The sequence below is a fragment of the Vulpes vulpes genome, chromosome 14 (assembly GCF_048418805.1).
Source record: "Vulpes vulpes isolate BD-2025 chromosome 14, VulVul3, whole genome shotgun sequence".
NCBI lineage: Eukaryota > Metazoa > Chordata > Mammalia > Carnivora > Canidae > Vulpes > Vulpes vulpes.
Window position 1 is genome coordinate 122,651,423 of NC_132793.1, and position 24,162 is coordinate 122,675,584.

At 43.0% G+C, this 24,162-nt stretch overlaps 1 protein-coding gene across 1 annotated transcript in view; it reads left to right on the forward strand.

Moving 5' to 3' along the window:
* The window catches only part of RELL1 (RELT like 1), a 63,020-nt gene that overhangs the window by 35,225 nt on the left and 3,633 nt on the right, over positions 1–24,162 (forward strand). Inside the window, exons 4-6 of the mRNA XM_072737894.1 lie at positions 5,103–5,160; positions 7,536–7,772; positions 10,632–10,770. Of these exons, the coding sequence (XP_072593995.1) occupies positions 5,103–5,160; positions 7,536–7,772; positions 10,632–10,767 (431 nt within the window). The 3' untranslated portion in view covers positions 10,768–10,770. The remainder of the gene's footprint in view (positions 1–5,102; positions 5,161–7,535; positions 7,773–10,631; positions 10,771–24,162) is intronic.

Consider the following 24,162-nt stretch of genomic DNA (forward strand, 5'->3'; position numbering starts at 1 on the left):
ACTCCTGATCCTGAGATCAAGACCTGAGCTCAGATTAAGGGTCAAAAGCTTAACTGACTGTGTGCCACCCGGGCGCTCCAGTCCTTTTCTATTTTATTTAATTAATTAGTTTATTTAAGATTTTATTGATTTATTCATGAGAGACAGAGAGAGGCAGAGATGTAGGCAGAGGGAGAAGCAGGCTCCCTGCAGAACTCGATTCCTGGACCAGGATCGTGACCTGAGCCAAAGACAGACGCTCAACCACTGAGCCACCCAGGCGTCCCTTCTTTTCTGTTGTAGTGCTGTTCTTTCCTTTTGGAAAGTGGCCTCTTTGTTTCCTTTGCATTGATGACCAATGACCGGTAGGTCCATTAGAGAAACAGCTAAGCCACTGTTTTCCTTCCCTCTCCTCTGATCCCCAATTCTCTCTCCTCTCTTCCCTCGTCCCTGCCTTCACTCATCTTCCTGTGACCATGACCTCTGAGGATGGGTGGTGGTTCTCCTTGGCCATGAGGAGACATCTCACCTCCCCAAAACCCTTTTCCAGACATGGCCATCTCTGCCTTCCAGCCAGTGCTCAGACCACAGGGGCAGAATTAGATCCATACATAAAGTCTCTTCCCAGTTTATAACCTAGCTTTTTAGTTTGCTTTGAGGCTTCAATCCTCTATAGAACAAATGCATTTTTAATCTTTTGTCTATGTCATGAACAGTCTCTGAACATAGTATCAATTTAGACCTCCCTGTTGATGTTAATTTAATTTTCCTTTTTTTTTTAAATTGGAAAAAAAAGAGGAATAAAATGGAAGTACAAACCATCCATTACCATTTGCCGTGTTTATTTAGGTCTCCTTTGCCTAATTTGCATATTTAAAAACATTTGCTATCATGATTTATGAGTAGTTTTCTGCTTTGCATTTTTCATTTGGCTAATGGGGTAATATTTCACCTGTACTCATGGTGACATTGTTGTTTATGGTTTAAATATATCATGTCTTGAATGTTGCAAATCAGGTTAGTTTAGATAAATCTCTAGGGGCATAGCGTCATCAGCTGACCTGCATACTGATTATTCTCCGGCTAATCTCCAGGCTTGGATTAACCACAGTGCTACCTTTAACTTAATTTGTCTTTCTGAGTAGACTGAATTGAAGAGTGTACGGGTGGTCCCTGGGGTTTTCTTGAGTTTTGTGGGCATTTGGGAAGTACCAGCAAGTCTATAGCTCAGGCTCTCTGCCAGGCCCTTAACCTGTGTCATCTGGTAACAAGGAAGAGTACTGGGATTATTCTCCAGGTGCTCCTCATTATTCACATCAGGCAGAGGGATCCTTTTGTGAAATTCTTACCTTGAGGCTCAATTTATATTATGGCAAGAAGGATTCCATTATAAATTGTTATTCTCAAGTATGTCGCAGAGACTTGCTATTATGATTACGCAAACATCCTGTGAAGCATTAAACTATTAACCATTGAGTGTTTGATATTGAAGAAGTAAGAAGGAGAACATTGGAGTCTATAGCATCTACCCTAGAGTCTGATGGACCAGGGTTTGTGTCCAGGTCCGTCATGCTGGCTGTATTACGCTGGCCAGTCAGCTCTAAGCTTTAGGGCCTCAGTCTCTATGTCTACAAAGTGGGCATGATGACTCTTTCTACTCTTGGAGTTGTCAGGAGAGTCAAACATGGTAAGGTCTGTAAAGCCTTTGGCCAAGTGGCTGGCACACAGCAGTATTCTAATTTTGGTGATGGCAATAGTTCTTACCTGGGGGATTTGCTTTGATTGCAACGGAATCCTTTTTTAAAAATGATTTTATTTTATTTTTTATTTTTTTTTGTTTGTTTATTTTTTTTTTTAATTTTTATTTATTTATGATAGTCACAGAGAGAGAGAGAGAGAGGCAGAGACATAGGCAGAGGGAGAAGCAGGCTCCCTGCACCGGGAGCCCGATGTGGGATCCGATCCGGGGTCTCCAGGATCGCGCCCTGGGCCAAAGGCAAGCGCCAAACCACTGCGCCACCCAGGGATCCCAAAAATGATTTTATTTTTTAAATTTATTTGAGAAAGAGTGAGAGAGCAGCAGGAGGGACAGAACGGGAGGGAGACAAGCAGACTCCATGCTGAGTGGGAAGCCCAACTCAGGGCTTGATCACAGGACCCTGAGACCGTGACCTGAGCCGAAATCAAGAGTCAGGCACTCAACTGACTGAGCCCCCAGGTGCGTCCCACAAGGGAATCTTTGAAGGGGACAGAGGTGGGAGAGAAAACAGGACATTCTTCTTGCCTGCTTTTGACTGCTTTATATCTACGGTCAGGCAGAGATTCAGGACAGAAGAGTAGAAGCATTTTTCGAAATTATTACCCTCTAGAAAATGTCTCCTGTTCTTGCCAGGTTTTCCTTACTCCGTAACTGACTCTTCCTGTTCTCTGGAAACCCATGAAGGGAGACAAGTACAGGGGAGCATTCCCTTTATTGCTTAGTGTAATTATGAGTAACAATCAAGGAGGAGATGTAGATTCAATAGAACTTAATCAGATGGTTGCTCTTTCATTGTAATTTTACAACCAAATTAAAGCATGGTGGAAAGTTTTCTCAACCCAGGAAACCACATGACCCCACATACCGAACCTTCCTCAGACAGGGAGGGTGTGAATGATGTTGACACAGAAACTCGAGTCTACTCTTAAAGAATTCACTCATGGCAAACAAGGGACCATTTTAAAATTTTTCTAAGAGGTAGGGCGAGGTACATGAATACAGAAGAAACAACACAAGTCTATAAAAAAAAAACAGTTTTAGGAACGATTTTGATATATTTTAATAATCTTCCTTGATCGTTTTCTGATCCCATGTTTCTGAGGGAGTGATTAATTTTCTAGGGCAATGATTTAAACTTTTGTTTTTAAAAAGCTCATTGTTATAAGTGAGAGCTATTACTGCTTTCTTTACTTTCATGCCTTCTGTTGTTGTCTCCCGTCTTTAATGTTTATGGTCTCCAAGTATAGTAAATGATGGTAGAGAGAGAATAAGTGTCAACTGGCAAATTATTGGATGTAGTCCCAAACCTTTTGTCTAAACAAAAATTAATTTTCTGAGTCCTTATTAATTAAAAGGGAAAATGACTGGCATCACTAGATTATATTTAAATTTGCCTTATAGAGGGTAGCTTGCCTTTGTGGAGTGGGAAAAGACAACTGCCAATCATTTCAGCACTTTTTCAGTAATGACAGGAGTAGTCTTATGTAGGTCAGGACATGTGTTAGGGAATGTGTTTGGACCTTGTCATAGAGAGTCATGAAGGCCAAAGAGAATATTTCTTTTAGAAAAGATGGTATGCTGTGTTAATAGTTCTTAAAAAAAAAAAACACAACTAAGCATTTGCAAGGGTTAAAAAGGGGGAGAATGGATCATGGGGGCAAAAACCCCTTATTATTTTATACATAAAGCATAACTATATGTACAGGACATAAACAGATATCTGTCTGCAGTATTATAATTTCACAAGGGGGTGATTAGGAAAAAGATGTTGCAAAAGGCTCCTGGGTGGAGCAATAATTATTTAAATTAAAAAACTTAAATTTTGGGGCACCTCGGTGGCTCAGTCAGTTAAGCAGCTGCCTTTGGCTCAGGTCATATCTCAGGATCCTGGAATCGAACCCAACCCCGTGGATGCTCCCTGCTCAGTGGAGAGTCTGCTTCTCCTTCTCCCTCTGCCCTTTCCCCCCTCTCTCTCCTCTTTACCTCCGTCCCATTTGTGCTCGATCTCTCTCAAGTAAATAAATAAAATATTTTAAAAAATCCTTTAATTTTTAAAAGATTGAGAAGCACCATACAAACCTGTAACTGTTAATACTTAAGAGCAGTAGTGTTGGAGCTAGAGTTAATTTTCCTCTCTAGGGATGTCATTTGATATGTTAAATGTTAAATGTTGCTGTTGGCTCCCATGGCAAATAGTGATTTTTTATTCTTCTGTCTCTGGAGAATTTGTGGTTCCTCATGAGAACAGCACTTAAAAAAATCAATCAAAAGGTTAGGAGTCAGTAATAACATTTGGCCTTGCCAATTGAATATCCGAGAGAAACTTGAACATTCACTTAGTCTTTCATCCTTGAGAGTTTGACCACCCTGTAAGAGACAGAAAGAACATGTGTGTCTGTGGGGGTGGAGTGTGGAGTGGGGACTCAAAAAGCTTAGATTCAGTTTGTTTTGGTTGACAGCCTACTCCTGACCTTAAAAAAATTAACACTAGAAGTCTGGTTTGATTCAGTCCATATTAGGTAACCTGTATGTGTGACCAACTCTTGAAAATTTAAGGTATCTGGTCAGAGTTAAGATCTTCTATGGTCCTGAAGCCGAGTTAAGCCAAATGGCGCACCTGGAAAATTAACCCTCTCACATCCCTGATTATATGTGGGATAGACTTGATAATAATGTGGGTGTCCAGAGGTTAAGGCTAATCATTGGGGCACATGCAAGTTGTTAGAATACAGGTCTCTCTCTCTCTCTCTTTTTAAGATTATATTTATTGTTTCATGAAAGACACAGAGGCAGAGACATAGGTAGAGGGAGAAGCAGGCTCCCTGTGGGGGGAATTATAGGCGGGACTCGATCCCGGAACCCTGGGATCACAACCTGAGCCAAAGGCAGATGCTCAACTACTGAGCCACCCACGTGCCCCAGAATACAGGTCTCTCGACACATACATCTCACTACATATTTGGCAAATTGAGTTGAATGCAGCGGAAAGCAGCATGTAAATTTCCCTTTAGTTTGGGAGGGGGAAAGAAATGTATTTTTCTGTGTTATATTGGAATGATATGTAGGAAGCACAGCTCTCTGGTGTGATCTGCTTTCCTTTGTGTGGATCCTCTGTCACTCATACTAAGTTCTTGCGTGGTGAAAGTTATCTGCAGATGGTGCCATTTCGAGGGGTTACCTTGGGAGAAACCCTCCCTTCTCCGGGACCCCAGGACTCCATGACCTGAAGGAACTCAGATGTTTTTCCAACAGCTTTTCTTCTCCTATTTTCCTTCCAACAGCTTTTCTGATGTGATCATTCTGTGATTGCTTGTGTGATTCACTTCGTTTTAATTCTTTGCTTTCTTTTTTTTTTTTTCCTTAGCAAACGTTGATGTCTTAAAGGCAATGGTAGCAGATAACAGCCTGGGGGACCCTGAAAGGTGAGCACTTCTCCCCTCCATTTAGTGGCACTCCCCCCCCAGTTATCTACTGGAGCAGATTTCTTAGCTTTGGCTTGGTTGACATTTGGGCCAGATAATTCTTTGCTGTGGGCAACTGTCCTGCCCATCGTGGGGTTTTTATTAGCACTCCTGAGCTCTTCTCAGTAGATGCTGGTGTCCTCTTGTGACAACCCAGAACGTCCCCACACATCATCAGTGCCCCCTGGGGCGAATTCAGCCCCAACTGAGGATTGCGGTGTTGGAGATATGACAAAGAAATAACAGCCATGCAGTTGGGCACCTCGGTTGAGTCCCATCTCCACCACATAGTGACCATTTCTCTGTGGGCAAGTTAACTCCACTCTAGGAGCTCCAGTTCCATCATTTGTAAATGGAGATAACTATTGCACCCACTTCCTTGGGTTATTGTAAGACATGGGGCCTGGCACATTGAAAGCCCTCCGCGAATAATGACGACGAAGCGAAAATCAGGCTGGTTGGGTTGTTGAGATTATATTCCCTTTTAATGAATTATAGAGAACTGTATTCCTATATAGTTTTTGTTTGTTTGTTTCTTCAGCAAGAAGCATTTATTGAATGTCTGCTCAGTGCTGGGGCTGGGCATTCACAGATCCTTGGCACAGAGGGCTCAGTCTAGTGGGGAATGGAGCCTGGGGCATGAGGCCTTATGATGGGGAGCATGGCCATGCTGCAGGAGAAGCAAACACTGGATGCTCTGGGGTCTCTGTGGGGCTACGGGAAGTCCGTGAAGGCTCACAGAAATGCCATCTGAGCCAGGCATATGACCAGCAGAGACAGAAGCAGGGACTGCTTGTAGGCGGAGAAAGCCCAGGGCAAAAACACTGGAGCATATAAGTATGGGACACGCCCAGGAGAGTTCTGGTCTGGGGCAGCCAGAGAATACACTGTGGATAGTAGCAAAAAGGGCCAGGAAGGCAGACTGGACCAAGGGACAGAGCAAAGGGAGTTTGGACCTTTTCCTGTTTACTCTATGGGTGGTGCACCCAGCACATCTTAGATACCTACAGTGTGTTTGTCCAACTGCCATGTTAGATTTGCCCTTTACTGAGGTCACTCAAAGTGCAGGAAGGTCAGTTTAGGAAGCTCTGGCAGGATAGTTCTTAGGGACACACGAGCTGGGATTTCTCCCATGTTCCAGCCCTGACCACTGACCACCTACCTGGTGTTCGGACCATGTTGTCTCCTGGCATGTTTGCCTCAGTTATCTTGGGGCAATGGATAATGCCTCTCGTTGGGTTTTGTGTATTTGATAAACGTTTGTTGAATGAATGTTATTAAAATTTTGAATTCAACTTTCTTCAATGTGGTGTTAATTTCACTTTTTTTTTTTTTTTTTTTTTTGGTCTCAGCTACTGCTGAGTGTTTTTAATATAACCATCTAAAGAGCATCCCTGAAGAACTCCAGAAAACTTGACTATCTAGGATGTTTGAAACTATCTCCCTAGTCTGCACACTTCTTTTGAAAAGTACAAGTGGGCCGGCTTCCAGGAGCAGAAAAGCTGGTTTATATGCTGTCGTAAGACTGCCATGTGCCTCTGGGGCTGCTGGCCCAGGCCCCAGTCTCAGGCTCTGTGGTGACCTGCCACCCCCTCCCACCCCTCCCACCCCCGCCAAACCTACACCTACCTGTACCACGTCAGAGGGCTGATTCCTGGTCAGGCTGGCCCTGTCCTGTTTTAAATCTTCCTTTTCTAGTGGACCAGACTCCTGACATGGCTTTTGAAGGGAGCCGACATCTGACCTGTTTACTTCTGCTTTTTATAGTTTAGATGGATGGACTGGCTGGATTTTTTCTCAGTATCCCTTGTTTCTAAAGCACTATAGCATGGCAGTTAAGAGCATGGTTTCTAGAATTAGGCTTTCCAGATTTGGATCTCAGATCCATCACTTATTAGCTGTGTGACCTGGGGCAAGTTACTTAACTTCTCATTTTTAAAATGAGGAAACTCATAATACCACTCTCATGGGGTTTTGTACAGATGAACTGTATCAAATGCTTAGAATACTAAGTGTTAGCTATTTTCATTACTATTATCAACACTGTCAACATCTCTTAAGCATTACTTTTGATATCTTGACCAAAAAGCTTTCTTCCTTTGATGCAATAATCAGTCTGGATCAAATATTCTACTTTAAGTCATTTGATGATTTGAGTGGAGCATACGTGTTTTTCTCCTTCAAGACCCATATGTTCGGGGGATCTCTTTGTTTAGAGACTGAGGCAGACACTCAGCTGTGATTTAATCCTGCTACTTGCATTGTGGGGGAGAGATCGCCTTAGCTAGGACTTTATTGAAGTAACCAATTTTGCCTTTTCCGTTTTCCCACCATAGCCCTGTGACCCCCAGCACTCCTGGGAGCCCGCCTGTGAGCCCGGGGCCCTTGTCACCAGGAGGCACCCCGGGAAAGCACATCTGTGGCCACCATCTACACACAGTGGGAGGTGCTGTCGAGAGGGACGTGTGTCATCGGTGTAGGCACAAGCGGTGGCACTTCATAAGACCCGCCAACAAGTCCAAACAGGGCCATGCAAGGCGTCAAGGAGAGGTCACTGTCCTCTCTGTTGGCAGGTAAGATCCCTGTTGATGCTTTGGGTTTGTGTGACGTACTTGCTGTGGTGTGTGGATTTGTGTGTAGCTGTTAAATATAGAGTATGATGTCCTAAGCCTGGCTTGGGTTATATCTCTGGGCCTTCTAGATGTTTTCTGCTCTGAGTCCTACATTTTTCCAACAGCAGAATAATCCTAAGAGGTGGGTATTGCTAGATCAGATGTCAGGTGTATTAATTAAGGTAAAAAATTAATTACTTGCTCTATTACGGTTTTCTGGAGAAGCAGAGCTAATATATATATATATATATATATTATACATATACATATATATAATTTATTTATTTATATATGAGGAGATTTATTATAGGAATTAGCTGGCATGATTATGGAGGCCAAGAGGTCCCACATCTGCCCTCTGAAAGCTAGAGACCCAGGAAGCTGGTGGTATAATTCAGCCCTATTCTGAAAGCCCAAGAACCAGGGGGTGAATGTTGGCGGGCAGGAAAAGACAAACCCTTGTGCTTCCTTTCTGGACTTTTTTCCATTGGAAAAGGAATGGACCTGGTCCATTCAGTCCCTTAAGGGATTTGGTGACACTGATCCTCATTGGTGAGGGCTATCTTCTTCACTCAATCTATATATGGACTCAAGAGCTGATTAATCTCTTCTGGAAACACCCTCACAGGCACACCCAGAAAGAATGTGGGACCAGCTCTCTGGGCATCTGTTAGTCAGGCCAAGGTGATACACAGGATTCACCAGCACTCTTATTCTAATAGGTAAAGCCCAAATCTCAGCCAGATGCAGAACAGAAGTTTATATCTCACTTGTGCAGACCTAAAGATTGGCGGGTGGCTCTTAGGGTAACCGTCCAGAGGCCCAGGTGCTTTCCACCTTGTGGCTCTGCCGGGTGTGCTAGTAGAAGGAGAAAGTGCAAGGAGCATTGTTCCTAAGAGGTTTGATGAGACAGGCCTGGAAGTGGCGCATTTCCGTTTTGCTTACATGCTGCTGTCTAGACCTCAGTTCCCCGGCCATCCCTCATGGTCTGCTCGTGGGGAGCAGGGAAGAGGCGGAGCTTGCCCACGGCTCTGCAGTGTCTGCCACATAAGTTCCATGTGGATTCCTGGGACTGCTCTCTTTTAGATCACTTTACCTGGGTCCTGGCTTTTCCAGTCCTCCAGTACCATTTCCTGGTGGCCCATCTGGGATGTGTGGCTCTTGCAGTTCAAGTGATGAATCCATTGAACTGCGTGGAGAGCATTTGTGCAGGGGAGTGCTTTGGCGTGTCCACAGTATCCATACTGAGTCTCAGGCAGGAGTCCCCTTGTGAGGGTACATCCAGAAAGACAGCAGAAAGTAATGGTCAAGAGTATGTGTGCTGGAGCTGAGCTGGGGAAGCAAAAGTTGACAGGACTGCAGATGTGATCCTTCTTTCTCTAGGGATCCTTCTTTCTCCCTGGGGAGAGTAGCCTGAACCCATTGTATCTCCCTCATTCAAGTGCTGGCGTGACTGCTTCCAAACTCACTACTCTCCGTTCCTAAGTTTTCCCCTCTATAACATGAGGATGATAGTAACACTCACCTCACTGGGTTGCTGGCAGGATTAAATAAGTTGACTCATGGAAAGGTCTTAGGCCAGTTTTTGGCGCTTACTATGCACGCAACTGTTCGCGACTGTTACTGTTGTTATTTTGATGGTCGAGTTTTATATTGTGTTGCACAAGCAACTAGAAGACTGCAGGGCCGCTTCCCACTTCCAGCAAAAGAGTACAACTCATGACCACACTGTTTTATTAAGAAGCAGAGTCATGGGAATTTGTGAATGTGGAATGTAATGAGAACCTGGGGCTTGTTTAAACAAAGCGTATTTTGTTTGCTTTAAAAAAAAAAATCTGCTGAAATTTTCAGCTGAGATTCAACATGGCTCTTATGAATGCCCCAAATGCAACTCTCTTTGTTGGACGTAGAATACTGTGAGTGTTTAATTATGACCGGCTTCTCGTGTTGCTTAAAGGGAGACTTCCAAATTGACCAAGTGGATCTGTGGTTACAACTTTCCCCTAATCCTTCTTTTACTTGCTCAGGGGCTCCCTCCTCCTTGTGGTTGGTGATCTCATTTGGATGAAGAAGAAGAATCTATTTTATCTTAGTGTTAAGGGAATTTTAGAGGAGAACCAGAGGGAAGCTATTATGAAAGACTTCAGAGTTTTGATGGATGATAAAAGAAAAACAGTCAAACTGAGTAAATTTCCTTAATGTCTCTTTTCACTCTTCATGAAAATTTCTTCCTTAATTCCCTTAACATTTTCCTTAACCCTTAAGGAAAATTAACCCAAATTTGCTTTAAAAAAAAATAGTCAAAAACTGAACACACACAGAAACCCTCCCGCCAACGGATTCTGAGAAAATGTATAGTTGGGGCTCCTCTGGCCATGTGTGTGCAGAGATAAGACTCTCTGAGGGGTGCACTCAAGGCAGTTCTTGAGTGAACATTTGGTTACATCAGTCTAACTGGCAAGCTAGTGCTTTTAGCCTGCTTTCTGTGGTTAAAATAGCTGGTGGTCAACCCATGTCCCTCTTAGAAACCACATCCCTGAGACTGTTTAGAATGTGGGTAACCATGCTTTTTAATGCATTGTTGTGCTCTCTAAAGTACCTGGCAGAGTGTGTGATGTGCTAAAATCCACTGCAAAGTTGGTCAGGGGACAGGAGTGTTTGCTGGGTAGGAATGCCTCTCCTTATTGATTAGGACATTCTTCTTTGATTCCCCAACTTTTTTGGCTGAGTTCATATGGGATCCTTTAGACTTTTGATTCACTCTTGATTCGTATTTCCTGGAAGAGCCAAACTCACCAGATCTGCTCTTTAACCCCTCAGGTTTAGAGTGACAAAAGTGGAACACAAGTCAAATCAGAAGGAACGGAGAAGTTTGATGTCAGTTAGTGGGACCGACAGTGTCAACGGAGATGTGCCTGCGACACCTGTGAAGAGAGAACGAAGTGACACAGAGTAGCAGGTGAGTTGTAGTTTGGTGACATGGGGGGTGGGGGAGTATGGTGGGGAGAAGGTGCTGAGAGCCTCCTGGGGTGTGGGGGGGTGTAGGAATGACTGGCCAGGGGAGTGAGAGCTGCTGGGGCTATAGGGGACTGCATGTGATTATTCTTCTGTCCAAGAGGCCACAAACTTGTGTGCCTCCAGGTGCCTGGCCTGCATGATAATGAGGGAGAGGGTTAAGACACCATGCGGAATGGTAGGGATCGTGGCAAACCTACCCATAGGACTTGCGTTACCATGAGGCAAAAGGCTCTTAAGTGTTGCTAGATCTTATGCAAAAAACAGTGGAAATCTAGACTTTGGAAATGTGAAATCACCACAGGTTCGTAAATGCTGGCAGCTTATTAAATGTCCTTCAAAAAACCATGCAGGCCAAGGGAAATATAATCTTGCAGTCATTTCTAGGTAAACTGTGATTTGCAAAAGGCTGGAGCAAGCAAACCAATGCGTCTTCCTTTAATTGAGTTGGAAACCAGTTTTCTTTGATGTGTCACCGTTTTAAAATCGCCCCAGGAGGAATGTTACTCTTCCAACCAAATATTTTTAAGTGATTTAAAAACCCAAAATGAATGCTTTTTTGGCTGGGCAGTTTTCATTTTGGGAGACAGCGCTTGCCAAAGGAAAAAGGCTCATGATAATTTGATACTGGCTTAGCTTTCATCTTACTCTTTTCTTTCTGTTCTGGCTTGAGTAGCATTCACCCCTTTCATGTTTCTTATTACGGATAAGAGGGTGAGTGTGAGGACTTGGGAGTGATTATGCTATGAAAGCTCCAGTGGCCCCGTCAGAGCCTGAATGTGAAGGCAGAAGAGGTCACCCTTGCAGAAGGAAGGAAGGGTAGGATGTGAGGAGGTGGACTGCTGGGTTCAAGAAGGTAGGAAAGAGGCGAGATTGAAGCTGAGCCCTGGGGTCAAGGGGAGGATGGCTGGTACGGCACAGTTGAGTAGAGAAGTGGCTTTCAAGGAAGCTTCTCTGATAATCTGCCCAGGCTCGGGGGGGTGGGGTGGTTGAAGGTGATCTGGAAATAATCTGGAAGAGTTGTGCTCCTGAATTCTGGATCCTGATAGCTTCCAGTGTTAGTTCTTGGATCTCACATTTGGGAAGATCTGACCCCTTCCCCTGAGTTTAGGGGCTTTCTTTAAAGAAGAGAACCAGCAGAAAAGTCTGTCTTCAACTTTTCAGCCAGTTACTGGTGCCTTGGGAAGGGAGCCAAGAGAGACTTAGAAAGAGGATGATGAAGGGAATAATAAAAGCCACTGATGCCAATTCAGTATTCAAGTCTTCTGGGCATCGTAGGGATATAAGTCTTGCATGTGACCATTGTAAACATCTCTTGATTGGATGGATATTATCCCAGTTTTACAGAAGAGACAATAAATGAATGGAAAGGGTAAGTTACATGTTAAGGGTCATTTAGCTGGAAAGAGAAGCTGATTTGAACCTGGGTCTCTGACTACAAGACCAACTGTTCTCTTCTACCATCCTAGGATGTTCATTCATGAAGACCCACGAATGGAGGGCATTTCCATCAGTGATCTGGAACCTTGGGGTCTAATATGGTAGCCACCAGTCACCTGTGGCTACTTGAATCTAAATTAATTAAAATTAAAAATTTAGTTCTGCATTTGCACTAGTACCATTTCATGTGCTCAGTAGCCAGAGTTGGCTAGGGTCTTGCCATATCAGACAGCGCAGATCCAGAACATTTCCATCATGGCAGAAAAATTTTCACTGAGCAGAGTAAATGTTAGGTATTCTAGTTCGAATCCTGATGACTTTGGTAAATAAAGAGAAGCAATCTGATTGAAGTCATAAGGACTCTAATCCTGAGAAGAGAAGCATCCGGCTCTCCAAGTGGAAGGTGAAGAAGGTCTAGCCCACTGAGCTGCAGAGAAAGCTATTGGTTGTGAAGAGAGTTTGCCTCTGAGTCATCAGCCTGGCCGCGTGTCGGGAGTTGGAGCTGACCACATGTAAGAAGATACTGCTCTCCTTCAGGCAGGAAGCACCGGGTGATCTGTCAAGCCCGCCTCACAGGTTCTGGCGTCTACTGCCCAGAGAGAGAGGACTTGAGATTTGAGAAGGTTAAAAGAAGTAGGATTGCTCTGCTGGTTTTCTTGGTCCAAATTCTTCTGTATCTGGCTCTAAGAATTTGATTGACCCATCTGAAGTCCTGACCACATCTGATTTACAATTTGATATTATTTGCAAAGTGCACAGTCATCCACCAAGATTTTGTAAAAGAACGTTGTACTTGATCAGAAGACGTGGGCTCACATCCTAGCTTCACCACTTGGAGATTGTGCTTGACCGAGTTAAGCCGTCTTAAACCTGTTTCCTTGAATATGACATAAGGATATTAAATCCATTGATTTAAGGCAAGTGCCAGCACAGTGTGTGGCACGTAGTTGGCTCTCAGTAGAGGGTAACCGTATTGTGCTGTGCCCTCCAAAATCAACAATGAGTTCATGAATGACCTTAGGAAGGGGATGTGTTTTCTGAGCCCTCAATTGTAATGAATTTTGAAAGTAAAAATAAAAATTTTTATTATGGAAACTTTCAAACAAACTCAAAAGTGGAGAGAATTATGTCATGAATGCTCATGGGCCGTAGGATAATTTAATTATAATACCTGCTGTGTATTGAGTGTTTACTGTGTACCCGGCATGCTTTGAAAGACACATTCCGTGTACCGACTGATTTAATCCTCATAACAGCAATAGGTGGGTGCTAGTTAAGTGCCCCATTTTGCAAATGGTGTTAAACACAGAGAGTTTGAGCGATATGGGTGCTCAGGGTGACCTGCCAGAGGAAGGGTGGAGTTCAGAGCCTCCTCCAGGCAGCCTGACTGCTGGAATCACAGGCTCAACCACTGATCTGGGTCTGGGGAAAGCAGATCCCATGGTCAGAGCCTGCTGGGGTTGAGACCTGCTGAGGGGCCATGTCTGATGACCCGAACAGAGAATGGACTCTGAAAAAGAAGAGAAAGGAATATTCATTGTCATCTAAAAAACTTATTCCTGGAGTTCTTTCTACATGTCTTACCATTTCTCATCCCCTCAAAGGAGTATGTTTGGGCTATTTAACATGCCTTGATTTTCCAACTAGAGAAATCCTGACATTTTTCTGTCTGGGCCCTAAATCTCTGGTTCTGGACTAAACTGGAAGATTTGCCCTAGAATATAGCTAATAAAGTAAGACAGGAGTGTTATGCATCTTTCACACAGTCTAAGATAGTTTTTAGAGTTATATTTCTTTCTGGAAAATGATTTTGTTTAAAATTGGATTTTTAGCGTAGAATTGATTTAAATATTCACATGCAAAATCATATCTAATCATTGGCTTGGTTTCTCTTTTTTTCAATTAGAAATTGATACTAGAAACTAGCCTTAGGATGCCTCTCTCTCTCTCTCTCTCTCTCTCTCTCTCTCCTCTTTTTAAAAAACAACAAAGTCTGTTGTTTGGCGTTTCTTCTGCCCTTTATCCCCCCCCCCCCCCCCCCCCCCGTTTCGTTAGCCTGTGCTCTTTTTTTGTAGTTAGATCTAACTTGCTCTCTGCCTGATTTATTTTGGCAAATGCAGTTAAAATGGTCCCTTTTTTTTTTTCACAGAAAATGTGTTTTGATTTCTTCTTAGAAGAATAAGCTTTTGTTCTTTGAAGTTAAATAAATCAAATCGCTTTCAGGCTCCAAATGCCACTGCCTTGTCTTCATGATCACTGGTCTTTCATTTTTTAAAAATGAAGCTGTCGTAAGCATTTGATATCATACGTTTCTCAAGTATGCGCTGCTTTTTGCATCTTCTGGTAGGCTCTCCTTGAGACATCAATTTGGGAAGTGTACACAACAATATTTTTTCATCAAAACAAAAATTCATAATATTAGACATGGCTTTTTTTTTTTAATGCTGTTGTATTACTGAAGCAATTCTGTTAATTACTTTAGTAATTTATTATGGTGATGAAAAGGAGGGTTTTAAACTGTTTAGGCTTAATTTTACCTGTGCCACTAAGGATCAGTGGTTTTGGGCAAATTGCTGCACCCTTCCACACCCCCGGAGGGTCTTTATCTTTACAACAGGGTTGTTTTTGGTCCTGAGTGACATAACATAGATATATTGTTCTTAAATCTGTCCTTGGCACAGAGTTAGTATTTACTAATTATGTGCTACTATCAATAACTTTCATCAATCCCATTTTTGGTGGTCTTAGTTATGTTTCAGCCTGTTCCTCAAACATCAGTTTGAGATTCTGTGAATCCCTTTTTACTTCTTAAGAATATTAGAGTTTTGGATTCTCATGACATCTTAACAATCGATATTTGGCAAGTCCCTTAGGAATTTGGACCATTCTCTTGCCTGTGCTCAGAGGCCTTAGACATAACTGTTCCCCTCCTCCCGGAGGTGGAATCAGAATTAGTAACAGGGCAGTTGGAAAGTTTTGCCGCTGTTCTTTGTATTATACAGATCAGAGGGCCGGTTAAATTAAGAGGTAGCGTGGGCTGAGTTTTCTGTGCTAAACTGCCATGCTGGAGCTCAGTTCTGGGATAAAAGCCTTCTTTTTTGCCAAGACTCTTTCATGGATCATGCTCCCTGCCTCCTGAGCATTGTGGCCAGTCACAAGGTCACAAGGTCAGCCTCCCCGACCGTTGGCACCTTCCTCTCCTCCTCCTTCCTTTTCACCTTCATGACAGGGATGTATTGGAGGGTCCCTGTGGGGGCTCCCCAGAGATTGGGCTGTATTATTTGCACTGCTTTGCATTGTGGTTCTTCTGGTAACTCTCCAGAAGCTAACTGCTTGTTAGCTAATATTTTTCTCCCTAGGTTGTGTTTTTTTGCAGGGCAAAACATACATTTTTGAGAAAGCAAGGTATGTCAGGCTTGATGGAAACCCCTTCATTTGATTCACTGGTCTTAAAGAGCCGTGGCAGCGAAATTCATAAGAAGAAACTGTACCTCAAATAGGCAGACATTGGGACACTTGCCTTGATTGGCAGTTGCTGAGTACATTTCTGCAGGGGAGAAGGAGTATTTGGGTTGATGCCTGTGTTCTTATGTGGAAGATCATTCCCGCTGAGCCCATCTTAATTTTGGAAATGGAGGGAAGTTACCACCTGCCCAGGCACTGGCCGGATGTGGAGAAAAGCTGAGTGAGGGACCGAAATTTCAGTGCAACCTTATGAGTACTAATCTCTCCACTCTCCCCATGACAAATGAAGAACTAGGCTCAGAGGGATTACTTTTTCCCAGTTCCAAGGGCTGGCAGTGACAGGGCTTGGATGGGCAGCAGTCTATATTTGGAATTAACATGCTCAGGGGCTTTTGGAGTTTGAGGGAGCTTTGCTTTCTCCAAGTAAAGCAAGTCCTCATTCGATCTCTTAGCCCGGTGGTTCAAAGTAGCTATCATGACAGCGTTATCAGCCTTCACCAGGCACGACTCCTTTGATCTCCTACAGGGACCCCCTGATGTCTTTGGGCTGCCATACATCAGGTTCTGTTCTGTGAGCAATTCTGGTTTCTTACAGGTAGACTAAGATCGTAGACTTTGAGATCTCAGAGGAGCTGTGATTGCTAATTCAGGTCAATTCAGGTACAGTTATGTCTTTATAAAGTATTTATTGATCCCCTACTGTGTGTGAGGTGCTGTGCCAGGCCTGAGGGGCATGGAAGTGTAGAAGATGGACATATAAGGGCCACACTTTCTCGAAGCTTCATTCTAGTTTTTTATGTAGATTTTTCTCCCCATGCCTCCTCATCCCCTCCTTTTGGAATAAGAAGGCTGTGTGTGTTGTTCAAGGTTATGCGGATGGTAGATTCCAGAGCCTGTACCCTCTGACCCTTCATTCCCCTCACTCTCTCTGGTGAGTTGGTTATGACAAGTGTTTGAACTTGAATTATTATTATTATTTTTTAAATTTTTATTTATTCGTTCATGAGAGACAGACAGAGAGAGAGAGAGGCAGAGACACAGGCAGAGGGAGAAGATGCCTGATGTGGGACTGGTTCCTGTGACTCTGGGATCACGCCCTGAGCTGAAGGCAGATTGATGTTCAACCGCTGAGCCACCCAGGTGTCCCGAATTATTATTATTATTATTTTTAGGATTTGCAAAATAAGACATGCACACAATAAAATATGCAAGCAGCAATAAAGCCTACAGAGTGAAAAATAGGCCTTTAAAAAAAGCAAAATCTTCACCCTATTTACAGCCCTTCTCTCTCACCACCATCTCGAAATCTCCTTCCCAGGAGGGAGCCATGGGTCCTGGTGTCCTCTGTGTCTTTTCAGGATTATTCTGTGCACAGACATGCTTACGTAACACACATATGTATGTACAGCTTCCTCTTTTGCCCTTCCTCTAGTGAGAGCGTAGATGCTTATCTACACTTTGCTTTTTATTGAAGTTGATGAGTAATAGTATCCGTGGACTCTTGAGTTTTTACTATTCCCCACTGATTGAGCCATGAGGAGTGAAAACACCGGACACATTTTTAAAAAGTTGCGTGCCCTCTTTGTCATTGGGAATACCTCCAAAACAAACATGCAAATTATCTGAGAGTTTTTGGTGGCCCTACAAACCTACTTTGCTGTCATCAGCTATGATGTTTTTTCCAAGTTCTTGCTCCCCAGCCCTGCTGTGGGTAAGAAGAGACAAACATATTTGTCAGTCTTCTCAGGAGTCAGATAGTGTAGGGGCCTGGAGGGTTTTGGTTTGGTTTGGTTTCAGTTGCCGCTGAGGCAAGCCGTCTTTCCCTTGCATGCATCTCCCCAGGCAGCACCTGGTCCAGGGCCCCTGCTATTTTTGATCAGAAGTTGACCCACTGACTCCTGCGTCAACTGAGCTCTTCTTATTCTGGATCCTGTCAGCCCGTGGATGGGACTTAAGAAAGAGAGGCTGTGACCTCTGTCCTTTACACCATAGCAACTGCAGCATTGGCGGCTCCCGGAGACCCTGGAGGGCCTCCCGACAGGCCTGTGGGGGCTTGGCAGAGGCAGAAGATGAAAGGCTTTTAGAGACATTATTGCCCAGAACTAGAAAGAAAAGGGAATCAATGGTTATCACCAGGATTTTTACTTTTCTTAAGTTGTAACCCGAGGCTTTGAATCTACTGACATTAAACAGCTAAGTGAATCACAGGGCCTGTTTTCTATAAGTAGCGGGACATAGGATGCTGAAGTAGCTCCACAGTGTAGGTTCTGAATCACACTCCCTGCCCTCCAGTCCTGGTCTGACACTTGTTCTCTGTGTCACCCTTCACATCGTAGCCTCTGATGCCTCAGCTTCTCCATCTGTGAAGTGAGGATAATGGTAATAATATCACCTACCTCATAGGGATATCGCTCCTTGGTGCTTAGTAAGTGCTGCATAGGCAAATGCTAGATAATATTACTATATCAGTTAAGCCGTAAACACTTAGCAAATAGGGGCGCCTGGGTGGCTCAGTTGGTTAAGTGTCTGCCTTCAGCTCAGGTCATGATCCCGGGGTCCTGGGATTGAGCCGCACTTTGGGCTCCCTGCTCAGTGGGAGAGTTTGCTTCTCCCTCTCCCTCTCCCATCCCCCAACATACCCATATCCTGAGCCACCCAGGTGTCTCGAATTATTATTATTATTTTTAGGATTTGTAAAATAAGACATGCACCTCCGCCCCACTCATGTTCTCTCGCACTCTCTCTCAAATGAAGAAATAAAATCTTAAAAAAAAAATTAACAAAAGTATGAAAAGGTAATGGTTTGTGATTTATTTTTTATATTCATAGGTATTGTAGTATTCATTTGATCCTCAGGTAGAGGCTTACTGACAGTCAGTTAGCTGAACTTCTAGCTCATAGGCCAGTAGAGACAATTAGAAAGAGGTGGTTCTATTCAAAGTCCTAGATCTCCAACCTATAGCTTAGTGTAGACATTGAATTGTAGATGTATTGAGACTAATGGGGAACTGCTGACTTGCATTTAAATAATTCCAAGGAGACCCTTGTTTTTTCCAGATACAGAATAACTTTTGATGTCAAGTAGATTAACTTGGAATAAAGTTCACTGCATCCTACCATCCTAAGGGCTAGTAGATCACAAGTGTCCAGTTATTGTCACTTGAGAAACCCATTACTGCTAAATATTTTTTATTTTTTAATTTTTTCATTACTTCTAAATATTAAACATATTTAAATTGTTGTTGAGTATAATAACTTAGTAAAGAGCTACCTTTAGACTTTTCAGTAAGATCCAAATCTAATGTCAGAAGTTTCAAAGCTATAAGGAGTACAAAATTCCTTTTTTTAAAAAAAGATTTATTTATTCATAAGAGAGAGAGGCAAAAACATAGGTAGAGGGAGAAAGCAGGCTCCCTGTGGGAAGCCCAATGCAGGACCCAATTCCAGGATCCTGGGATCGCAAACTGAGCCAAAGGCAGATGCTCAACCACTGAGCCACCCAGGTGTGCCAAAAGTACAAAATTTCTTATTGGTTTTATTCAATAAAGAAGATAATATAATTAGTAGGAATATATATTTTCTCTCTATGCTACTTAAAACTATTTCCATTTTGAATGTAAAATACCTGAAACATTTTTATTTTTCCTGAATTGATATACATTAAAGAGTTGCTCACTATTGATAATAAAAAGCTAAAATTGTGATTATTAAACCCCCTCCCAAACTAGGAGTTGTAATGTGGCAATGTGTGATACTGTGATTTATAAGAAATGTATAGTTTGTCCCCATTTCTTGTAGAGAGCTAATAAAACTCTTGGAATTTCTTAAGGGATGAGAACCATAAAGGTCTTCTGTTTTATGTTAATGAAGTGACTTTTGGAAAGCCCCTAGGTAACTAAAGGATGAGGTGGTTTGCCAGGGAGCCAACCATGTGTATAGAGGGTTGGAACTCTACCCTCCACCTCCAGAGAAGGGAGAGGGATTAGAGTTTGTATTAATCACCAGTAGCCAGTGATTTAATGCTTGTATGATGAAATTTCCATAAAAACTCGAAAGGAGAAGGTTCAGAGAACTTCCAGGTTTGTGAACCAGAACACTTCCACATGCCATTGTGTCCAGGACCCAAACCCTACAGAAGCTCCTTTGTTCAGAACCTTGCTCTATGTATCTCTTCATCTGGCTGTTGATTTATATCCTTTAATATCCTTTACAATAAACTGGTAACTTAGTGAATAAACTGGTTTTCTGAATCCTGTGAGCCAGTTTTGAATCCACGGAGAGGGTCATGGGAACCTCTGACTTACAGCCAGTTGGTCAGAAATACAGGTAACCGTCTGGACTTGTGATCGGCATGTGAAGTGGAAGGCAGCCCACTTGTGGGATCTGATGCTCTCATTAGTTAGGTAGAGTTAGAGTTGAGTTGAATTGTAGGACACCCATCAGTTGTCCAAGCATTGGTGGCATGGGAGAAACCCTACCTACACCTACACCCTGGAATTGGGTGCAGAACTCTCACAAGACGCAGTGGTCAAGAAACATGGAAAATGCCCAAACTTAGTAGCAATCAAATAAATATAAACTAAAATAATGAGATCACTTTTTGCTTTTCAGTTGGCAAATATGAATGCTAATACTAGCATGACGGTGTAACTTTCATTCAAAATGAGACTCTTCTGAGAGTAGAAGGGACACTGTAACTAATTATTCCTACTTATTTATAGAACAAACATATGTAAATCGAGGCCTCCCAGGCCAGCTGGTTTACATGGTCTCCCTGGATAGCACCCAGTGTTGAAGAGGGTGGAAGGAGATGGGTGTTACCACACACCTGAGTAGGGACGCCACATTGGTATAGTAGAACTACCTGTACAGAGGCTGAGCATCTACTCTGTATCATTAGATGAGAAGGCAAGTTGTAAAATATCCTAGTTTTGTTTAAGAAATGACATGCGACATATCTCATTTCGTTTTGGATTGGAGATCACTTAAGCTTTCCTGTATAAGCTCCAAGCTCTTTGAGATTTTAGACTGTATCTTCTCACTTTTTGTCATGCCTCCAGGTGGCCGTTTGTACACAGTACATAGTACATACACTGTCGTGCCTCCAGGTGACCATCTCTCAGTGATTCCATAACAGGCGGGATGCTAGCTCACTCACCTGGTCAGTAAAATAGGCCTCTGCAGATGAGGTGAACTCTAGTTCCAAACTATTATGAAGGAAATTAAGAAGTGATTCAGTCATTCAACAATTATGTAGGTCAGGTTATGTTAAGATTTTTTAAATTACTATTTCAGTCTAATACTTCTGAACTACAGAATTTTGCAGTTCAGATTGAGTTGCTGAGCTTTTTATTAATATTTGAATCCTTAAATGTTTCTGTCATGTCTGTTTCCTCCACTTCTTTCGTATAGTTTTTGACCTCAGCTAACTTTGTAGTGTTGTGTTTGCCGGCTTTGCCCTTTCGGAAATGAATTTAATTATTGTGGTTGTTATCAGTTGACAAACAGTACTGAGTTTTATCTCCTGGCTTAAACCCTTGTATGTGCATGAAGGCACCTTGCGAGAAACCAGAGTCCTGGGCTCCAATCCCATCAGTCCTGATTTAGTAGGTTAGGGGGTGATCTGGAGATTGGCAGCGTTGAGTTGCTTCTAAAGAAGGTGTGACCCATCATCCTGAGAAACATTGTCTTAAAGAGACTCACTGATTAGCTACATTAGCATGAGTCTATCGGTTAGCCTAGATTTGCTTTTTAATAAACATGGAGTCTTTATTAAAATAGAAAGGCATTAACATTATAAAACTTAACACATGATTTAGACCAGAGCAAGGTTTAAAGGACTATGAGCACCAAGTACCTCCTTGATAGCTTTCCATTAATCCACACCCGCCAAAATGCCACCCTCTGCAGGCATTACTGTCCCCACATGTTCAGCAACTGGAACCGTGGACACATGACCCCGGATTGTTCCATGAGAGTTTGGTAGTTGATAATCCTCTAATTAAGGAGTTTGAGTCTTGAAGGATCACAGATTACTGGTGAAAGATCAGTACGTGTTGTTCTAGGTCTTTGAGTATGAATATTACTGTCCTAATCTTAGCTCTGTTTCTAGGAGCAACTTTCCCCATCTCTTTCCTTTAAGTGTGTTCTACAAAATTCTTAATCCAGCTATATGATTCTGTAGCCTTGTATCTGTCTGTTCCGTGTCATGCCATTTCATTCAAGGTACACTTTTGACCTTCTTAGGGCCTGAGCCCCTTTTAGGATATAGGTTTTTAACATCATTTCACTGCTCCTGTCTAGCCGCAGGGACTATTTCCTAGGGAGTGGCCCTGCCAGGGTTTCTATTTCTGCATTTCTCTTCTGTTGCCCCCCCACACAGGTGGGGAGCAGGAAAGTGAAGGAACCGAAGATCTCAGCAACACTGTGGATGTCTCCGCGGGGATCGGTGTGTCAGGGCTTTTTGGGGATGAGTGGGTCAGTTTCCAGGTCTGCCTGCCTACCCTAGAATTGCTGCTTCACCATTTTTAAGTGTGAGGCCTTGAATAAGTTATTGACCCTGGAAGCCTCAGTTTCTTCCTATGGAAAATGGGACCTGTCCTTGACCCATGGAGTCATTGGAAAGATTGAGTTCACGAATCTAGAGTGTTAGCGTGGCAGTGCCTGGCACATAGAAAGCCCTTGTAAATGTCACCTACTGTTATTATTAATCAGAGAGTGTTTTCCTTCCTTGACACCCTGTCCTTGGAGGTCTTTGAGTTCAGTATCTATTAAGGTGCTCAGGTTTCTAGTTTTTTAAAGCATGTTTCTACTTTTTAAAGGGACCGGATAGTTTTTTTTTTTTCTTCTAGAGGATCCTTTTTAACAAGGCACATATATGTCCTAATCAAAGGCACACACTGTATTGTGGCTTTTGTGGAACCCTAATATAATAATGGAATTATGGCTTTACCTTTATAATTAGAATGACCTCTTCCTTCACCTTTTCTGAGGTTCTTAATTTTTCTCCAGAAGTCTTGCGTTACTAGGGAAATGGTCATGCTGGGGATTTCTGAATCATCTTCTATTTAACTTATTTTTAAATATTTTATTTATTAATGAGAGACACAGAGAGAGGCAGAGACATAGGCAGAGGCAGTGGCTCAACCACTGAGCCACCCAGGCACTCCCTGAGTCATCTTTTAAATGTAAGGACGTTTTGCTTAATTTCATGCAGTTTGAGCATCCACCTGTAAGACTGTCATCTCACCAATTTTCCCAGAGAGAGAGAGGTCCTGCATGATGGAAACTGAGAATAACATGTGGGTGGAGGGTTTTCTCCTGGTCTGTCCACTGCTGCTGGCCCACCCTGGCATTTATGCCAGCCTACACATGGTTTCTGATTGCTCTAAGACCTTAAGGAAGGCACTTTTTAATATTAACCTACTCTGTTAAAGAAATGCCATTTAAAAGTATGTGTTTACCAATATGGATCTATTTACACCTGTAGGATCCAATGAGGAGAAATTTAGCAGTGTGGAAATGCACCTGTGACCCAGCCCAAGATGTAAGGTCACAGCTGGAGATTTACAAGCCGCAGAGTATGTGGTGTCTTCTTTACCCTAGATTGTCATTGTGATAAAAGAGAGATTTACCTGGAAATGGATAACAGCTGTCCTGGTGAAGTGCTGCCTGTTGATAAGCGCATGTTTTTGAAGAGGGAGAGAGCCCTGCACGTCAGTGCTGGGTAGCTTTAGTAGGGTTTTTAGAAAGGTTCACTTTCTGTTATCTGTTTAGTGTTAGTAATGAGGACTCTAAGCAGAATTTGTATTTTTTTCACTTCCTCTCTCAAACTGCTTATGGTGCAGTTTTAATCAGCCACAGAAGGCAGCTGTTGAAACCAGCATGATTGTTTAGGGCAGTTGGATGCTGGTATGGATCCTCCTGGCTAGCCTTGGGAGTGTCCTGACTGCTGGCCCGGGTTAAGCATTGTATGCATATCATCGTTTGTAAAACCACCAGCACCCCTTTGGGGAAATGCTCCAGAGTGGGCCAAGGTTCAACAGCTAGTCACAGGGGTCTGGTTTAGAATCCAGGCCGCTTGTTCCAGATCCTTCCTTAGCCCAGCCCTCAGTCTTTGACCACGCTTTCAAGTCAGTTCAATCTGTGCAGAGAACTCTTAATGGGAAGCTCTCCTCAGTTGGACCAAAACCTCTGGCTGTGATAGAACGTTACGTTCTAGGCCTGACATTCCTCGCCCTTGACTTTCTTGTTTTCCTTGATGCGAAAAAATCTAGGTCTAAGGGGGCAGATGATAAAAGGAGGAGATATAAAAATAGTTGAACACCTGTTTTGTAGATAATGGCCTAGTTTGAAGTTTGGCTTTGAAAACTCACCCCTCTTTTTTACTGTTTTGTCTTTCGGGACCATTTTTCTGTTTCTCCACCTCTGG